This window comes from Mauremys reevesii, linkage group 1 (assembly GCF_016161935.1).
Source record: "Mauremys reevesii isolate NIE-2019 linkage group 1, ASM1616193v1, whole genome shotgun sequence".
Taxonomy (NCBI): Eukaryota; Metazoa; Chordata; order Testudines; family Geoemydidae; genus Mauremys; species Mauremys reevesii.
The window spans coordinates 9,528,143-9,535,880 of NC_052623.1; the positions used below are offsets into that span (position 1 = coordinate 9,528,143).

General features: G+C 45.0%; 1 protein-coding gene across 1 annotated transcript; it reads right to left on the bottom strand.

Annotated features, from left to right (window-relative positions):
• Positions 1–3,494: 3,494 nt before the first annotated feature.
• LOC120400092 (olfactory receptor 52E2-like) lies at positions 3,495–4,314 on the bottom strand. The gene is made up of 2 exons (XM_039528494.1): positions 3,853–4,314; positions 3,495–3,740 (listed from the first exon to the last, which is right to left on the bottom strand). Exons 1-2 carry the CDS (start codon positions 4,312–4,314, stop codon positions 3,495–3,497), a joined length of 708 nt encoding a protein of 235 aa, XP_039384428.1.
• Positions 4,315–7,738: the final 3,424 nt, after the last annotated feature.

The window sequence follows — 7,738 nt, forward strand, 5'->3', positions numbered from 1 at the left end:
TATGGATTGGACAAAGACTTCTCTTAGGGAAGAGTCTGATGATAGAGAATCTCCAGGTTATAGTCAGGAACAGAGGACAGAAGAGGATAATGTAAGGGCCAGATCAGATGATAAACAGTCACATAAAAAAGAATCTGGCACATCAGAAAAAGACAGACAAATAATCGGGGGCAAGTTTTTAAAGGGCTTGTACACAAATGACAGAAGTCTAAATAATAAGATGGGTGAACTAGAGTGCCTTGTGATGAAGGAGGATATTGATAAAATAGGCATCACAGAAACGTGGTGGACTGAGAGCAATCAATGGGACATAATCATTCCAGGGTACAAAATATATCGGAAGGACAGAACAGGTCATGCAGGGGGAGGAGTCGCACTATAGGTGAAAGAAAGTGTAGATTCAAATGAAGTAAAAATCTTAAGTGAAACCACATGTTCCATAGAATTTCTATGGATAGAAATTTCATGCTCTAGTAAAAATATAACATTAGGGATCTATTATCGACCATCTGAGCAGGGCAGTAACAGTGATGATGAAATGCTAAAGGAAATTAGAGAAGCTATCAAAATTAAAAACCCAATAATAGTGGGGGATTTCTATTATCCCCATATTGACTGGGAACATTTCACTTCAGGACAAAATGCAGAGATAAAATTTCTCGATACTTTAAATGACTGCTTCATGGAACAGCTGGTACGGGAACCCATAAGGGGAGAGGCAACTCTAGATTTAATACTGAGTGGAGCGCAGGAGCTGATCCAAGAGGTAACTATAGCAGGACCACTTGGAAATAGTGACCATAATACAATAGCATTCAACATCCCTGTGGTGGGAAGAACACCTCAACAGCCCAACACTGTGGCATTTAATTTCAAAAGGGGGAACTATACAAAAATGAGGGGGTTAGTTAGACAAAAGTTAAAAGGTACAGTGACTAAAGTGAAATCCCTGCAAGTTGCATGGGCCCTTTATAATGACACCGTAATAGAGGCCCAACTTCAATATATACCCCAAATTAAGAAACACAGTAAAAGAACTAAGAATGAGCCACCATGGCTTAACAACCAAATATAAGAAGCAGTGAGAGATAAAAAGACTTCCTTTAAAAAGTGGAAGACAAATCCTAGTGAGGCAAATAGAAAGGAGCACAAACACTGCCAACTTAAGTGCAAGAGTGTAATAAGAAAAGCCAAAGAGGAGTTGGAAGAACGGCTAGCCAAAAACTCTAAAGGTAATAACAAAATGTTTTTTTTAGTACATCAGAAGCAGGAAGCCTGCTAAACAACCAGTGGGGCCCTTTGATGATCGAAATACAAAAGGAGCGCTTAAAGACGATAAAGTCATTGCGGAGAAACTAAATGGATTCTTTGCTTCAGTCTTCACGTCTGAGGATGTTAGGGAGATTCCCAAACCTGAGCTGGCTTCTGTAGGTGACAAATCTGAGGAACTGTCACAGATTGAAGTGTCACTAGAGGAGATTTTGGAATTAATTGATAAACTCAACAGTAACAAGTCACCGGGACCAGATGGCATTCACCCAAGAGTTCTGAAAGAACTCAAATGTGAAGTTGTGGAACTATTAACTAACGTTTGTAACCTGTCCTTTAAATCGGCATCAGTACCCAATGACTGGAAGTTAGCTAATGTAATGCCAATATTTAAAAAGGTCTCTAGAGGTGATCCCGGCAATTACTGACCGGTAAGTCTAACATCGGTACCGGGCAAATTAGCTGAAACAATAGTTAAGAATAAAAGTGTCAGACACATAGAAAAACATAAACTGTTGAGCAATAGTCAACATGGTTTCTGTAAAGGGAAATCGTGTCTTACTAATCTATTAGAGTTCTTTGAAGGGGTCAACAAACATGTGGACAAGGGGGATCTGGTGGACATAGTGTACTTAGATTTCCATAAAGCCTTTGACAAGATCCCTCGCCAAAGGCTCTTACATAAATTAAGCTGTCATGGGATAAAAGGGAAGGTCCTTTCATGGATTGAGAACTGGTTAAAGAACAGGGAACAAAGTGTAGGAATTAATGGTAAATTCTCAGAATTGAGAGGGGTAACTAGTGGTGTTCCCCAAGGGTCAGTCCTAGGACCAATCCTATTCCATTTATTCATAAACGATCTGGAGAAAGGTGTAAACAGTGAGGTGGCAAAGTTTGCATATGATACTAAACTGCTCAAGATAGTTAAGACCAAAGCAGATTGTGAAGAACTTCAAAAAGATCTCACAAAACTAAGTGATTGGGCAACAAAATGGCAAATGAAATTTAATGTGGATGAATATAAAGTAATGCACATTGGAAAAAATAACCCCAACTTACATACAACATGATGGGGGCTAATTTAGCTACAACGAGTCAGGAAAAAGATCTTGGAGTCATCGTGGATAGTTCTCTGAAGATGTCCACCCAGTGTGCAGAGGCGGTCAAAAAAGCAAACAGGATGTTAGGAATCATTAAAAAGGGGATAGAAAATAAGACTGAGAATATATTATTGCACTTATATAAATCCATGGTACGCCCACTACTCGAATACTGTGTACAGATGTGGTCTCCTCACCTCAAAAAATATATTCTAGCACTAGAAAAGGTTCAGAAAAGGGCAACTAAAATGATTAGGGGTTTAGAGAGGGTCCCATATGAGGAAAGATGAAGGAGGCTAGGACTCTTTAGCTTGGAAAAGAGAAGACTAAGGGGGGATATGATAGAGGTATATAAAATCATGAGTGATGTTGAGAAAGTGGATAAGGAAAAGTTATTTACTTATTCCCATAATACAAGAACTAGGGGTCACCAAATGAAATTAATAGGCAGCAGGTTAAAAACAAATAAAAGGAAGTTCTTCTTCACGCAGCGCAAAGTCAACTTGTGGAACTCCTTACCTGAGGAAGTTGTGAAGGCTAGGACTATAACAATGTTTAAAAGGGGACTGGATAAATTCATGGTAGCTAAGTCCATAAATGGCTATTAGCTAGGATGGGTAAGAATGTTGTCCCTGGCCTCTGTTCGTCAGGGGATGGAGATGGATGGCAGGAGAGAGATCACTTGGTCATTGCCTGTTCGGTTCACTCCCTGTGGGGCACCTGGCATTGGCCACTGTCGGTGGACAGATACTGGGATAGATGGACCTTTGGTCTGACCCGGTATGGCCGTTCTTATGTACTTATGTTCTATGTTCTTATGTTCTTATGATTTCTTTTTTTTTAGGTGGAAAGAGGAGGCACAGGGACAGAACCTTGGCAGAAGAGGTGGGGGTACGGCATGGGGATTTGAGGGTCCATTACCAGCAATAAGAAAGGTGGCAACCAGTGAGCTCTACATAGACCAATTCTCCAGGTTCTAACGCTGACACTGAACACTAAGATCAGGACAAGATTTAATGTCTCTTTGACTGTCCAGTCAGTGATTCAGGGAAGAGGGTGTGGTACCATGCACCAGCCAGCTCTGCATGGAGCTCAGTATGAGAGCCAGAGCACCAGGAGAGAACTTTAGGTCCCTTTATGAGTGAAGAACCAGAGCAACCTGTTTCTGATCTGTTTGGTCATCACCCCGTAGATGATGGGGTTCAGCATGGGAGGCCCCAGGACGTACATGTTAGCAATGAGAACATGGGAGTGCAGGGGGACATTCTGGCCAAACCGGTGCGTGATGATGGAGAACAAAGATGGGATGCAAAATGTTAAGAAGACAAAGAGGTGGGAGCCACAGGTCCTAAAAGCCTTGAGCTGGACGTCCTGTGGGAAGACTGAAGATGGCCCTGAGGATCTGGATATAGGACACAGAGATAAAAGAAACATCCACACCGGTCACCAAGAATGCCACAGAGAGGGCATAGTAACTACTGACCCGTATGTCAGCGCATGCAACCTTCAACACAGCTATGCCCTCACAGTACGTGTGGGGGATGATTTTGGTTCTGCAATATGGCCACTGCCTCGCCAGGATAGGATTGGGCAATGCAAGCAAACCACTGCGCAGCACCACGGCCAGGCCGATCTTGGCCACCACAGCATTTGTCAGGATGGTGGAATATCTCAGGGGATGGCAAATAGCCACATAGCGATCAAAACCCATGGCCACAAGGATTCCAGACGCCATCACTGAGAAGCACTGAACGAAGTACATCTGGGTGAGGCAGGCACTGAAATCTATCTCCCTGGAACTGAACCAGAAGATGCTCAGCGTTTTCGGAACAGTTGATGTAGATAGTAAAAGATCAGTGACGGCCAGCATGCAGAGGAAATAGCACATGGGCTTATGGAGGCTCAGCTCCCTCTTGACAATGAAGAGGATGTTGAAGTTCCCCATGACAGCTATGGCATAAATGGTGCAGAAGGGGATGGAGATCCAGACATGGGCTGTCTCCAGGCCAGGAATGCCCAGCAGGATGAAGGTGGAGGGGTTGGTGATGTCAGTTGTGTTGGAATCTGACATGGAGTAGAGGAGAAGGTGTCCAACTCTGAGGCAGAACGGTGTCTAGTGCATGTACCGTACGTTCCTCTGACTTCCTGTATGTGCCCAGGCTCTAGGGTGATGGTCGCAGTACAAATGCCTAGACAGAGAGACAATGTTAACATGAGACACAACATGCACTACTGGACGCTGTTCTCATGGGTGAAGCAGATTGATTGCTTTTCACACACTGAAAAATGATATTTTCATTACTTAGAGAAATGAATTATGAAGAACTGACCCAGATAATGCCCATTCCTACACATCATGGTGTGGGAAACCTTAATAGGTACCAGCAGGAAACACCAGCCTGGCTAGATAGCCACTGTAGTGGGCCGTTCCCCATATACCGTTCCTCAAAATGTGAGAGTGCAGAAAACACCAAATCTTTTCCAAAAATTATAGCAGGGAAAACATCCCAATTAGAACACACCACAGGGAAAATTTCTTGGTTTCATTGACAAACTCCTGCTCAGTAACAGAAATGGCCAAAACAAAGACAATGTTCAGATGCGTAAGGAATTGCAAAGAGAATAACCTGCTCTGGACATGCGCTCGGTTTGGTCACCCAGTCTCTATAAAGCGTGTAGCAGATAGAAAGGGGGTTTTCCAGACAGGCTCTGAGAATGGGAGAGGCTGCGAGAGGCAGACAGAGTGAAATGTCTGGAACTGTTTGGGTTAGAATAGAAACAAAGAAGGGGGTCAGAAGATAGAGGAGAACAAGATTAAAGATTGGAAATTCCAATGGAAAAACAGAGAACAGTTCACACAGAGTAATCTCTAGAAATACTCAGTGCTTCAGAGGAGCCAATTCCCCAGAGCTGACAGAACAAGGACAAGGAACAATGGTCTCAAATTGCAGTGCAGACTGCACACTGTTGACAGTAATGTTGGGCTACAGAAGAAAATTTTGGTGCATACTAGTCTTGTTTAACTGCAGCAATCATCCCCCCTTTGCTCACATGTGCCACCTCATGGTTCACGCGAGCAAAGTAGGGGACGAGCACCTTAGGTACAACAAGGCAAGTATCCGGGGGGGCATGAGAGATGATCAGGGTGCAAAGTACACCCAGCAACACTCCAAGAATATTTTTTTCGGCTTCCGGTGCCGCGTTCTGGATCTTAGCGAGGTCTTCAAGGGAGGCTAGTGGAGGTTCCTCAATCACAGCAAGAGTTTACGCAGCCTGAGGGGCAGAAAGGGACGTGGTTTTGGCTGCTGAATCAACCAAAGCATTTCCATGTGTAACTTTATCATGAAGGGTTTGGTGAGTGTAGCAGGGTGGATCCTGCTCCTGCCCCGAGGGGTTTAAAAGTGGCCTGGCAGGGCTTGAGAGCAGTGGCTCTAAAGGCTGGGCTGATTGGTGGAAGTGGCTGCAGCTGGGGCCACGCCCCAAACTAAGCAACAGGGCCTTATAAGAAGGCCAGGGAGCCAGAAGAAGACAGTCTCTCTCTGCCTTCAGAGAGAGAAGGGCCTAGCTGCAGGGAGCTAGAGACTGTATACCTGAGGGAAGCAGGGCTGGGGAAAGGCAGAGGAGCTGGGGAGCTCTGGCCTGGAAAGCCCCAGGCTGTGGCCTAGCAGAGGGCTAACAGGTACTGGGGGTTGCAGAGGGCAGCCCAGGGGTAGGCCAAGGCAGCAGGTCCAAACCCTCCTTGCCAGTGATGAGTAGGCTGGTACTGCAGTCTGTCCCAAGACCTGAGAGGATTGCAGCTTGTCACAGCCACACAATGTGAGAGGGGGCCCAGATTGGCATGTCAGAGGGCTCAGCGGTCCCCAGGGAATTCCTTCCTCTGCCCCAGTGAACGGGCCCTGCAAGACTGGGAGTCCATTTCCCTGTTGTCATGTGGTCACTTACTGACAGAGAGACCATGGGTATGGAAGGGAAGTCAGGACACTTGTGTTCTGTCAGTCAGTGTCTGTGTGACCTAGGACAAGTCATGTCTCCCCGTGCCTCAGTTTACAGATCGGTGAAATGGGGAATGTTCATAGTGACTTTTCTTTGCTAGGTGTTTCGAAGATACATCAATGAAAGGTGCTGCACAGTATAATGATAGTTACTGATGAAATGTACTGATCTCTGATCTCTTAGCGACAGCCCCATGTGTTTGCTGTAAGCGCTTGTGTCTCTTCTTAGTCAACTTACTTCGGATCTCTCTGTCTACTATCTACTCATCTATCCTGAGAATTAGGCATTTTCCCTAATTTTCTTTCTCATCAACTATAATTTTTACATACAGACACACAAATGTACAGAGCAGCCAATTCTTCTCTTACTCAGCGCAAAACCCACAAGTTTTCATCTCCCTTTGGGAAGGTTCCTTAATTGCTGTTTACTCCTAAAGATGGATAATTAGCATGGAAGTGGAGAGTTGCTTATCTACAGCCTGTTTACACTCAGTTCCTGTCTTCTCCTCTAGAGGCTGAGAGAACCTCACTGGGATTACACAGAGCTATATTAGGAACTGTTCACATCGTTTGTCGGCTCTCGGCGTGAGATGCTGCTGCAGACCCTGGTTTAAGAGAGGTGTGGCTCATGAATACCTGAGGGTGATTCCTAAGGAGGACACTTCCATCTCAGAATTCACAGGTACCCATTTCTTGCTGAGGAGCTCACCTGATCGGCAAACCCTGTGAAATGTGGGTGTGGTGGGATAGAGAGTAAGTCTGTGGTCTTATTCACTCTGCACAACCATGAAACATCCCAGGGCCCTTGCCATAAGTGATGAGTTTGCTAAAGAATCACTGGCCAAAATCTCACTCTTTTCTGTGCACCCGTGATCATCCCGCCTGATGGACTCCAGCACCAAGGAGGTGCATTTCAGTGGCACAGTGAATCCTTCAGTATGTAAAGTATTAGTAGATGTGCAATACAAGGCCAGATTCTGAGACTAGGGCCCTTGCTTTCCTCAGGCCCAAGAGAGGCAAAACTCCCCTTGGAGCAAGAGCTGAGTACAGATGTCAGGAGCCAACTGTGTGTTAATGCACAGACACTGTCGCCCCCTCCTCTCTCTGTTAATGGGGCAGAGGGACAGGGGCTGTTACCAGACTCTTATCTGCTGCAAAGCTTGGAGGTGCTAGGGCTCCTCACTAGAACAATAATAAGAATTTTTCAACATGGGTAACACATACTTTCTCCTAGCTTCATTCGAGAACTCAGCTGAATTGTTAGGCCTGAAACTTTCTAATAAAACAATTCTGCTCCATGCAGACACCCAGCAGAAGAAAGTTCAGTCCAAACACCAACAATTTGGCAAATTTATAAGCAACTGGAAATGAAGTCTT

Coding starts and splice junctions, on each gene's coding strand:
- LOC120400092 (XM_039528494.1), bottom strand. CDS start 4,314: ATGGGGAACTTCAACATCCTCTTCATTGTCAAGAGGGAGCTGAGCCTC. Junction 3,741..3,852: donor TTGCATGCGCTGACATACGG/GTCAGTAGTTAC, acceptor GTCTTCCCACAG/GACGTCCAGCTCAAGGCTTT.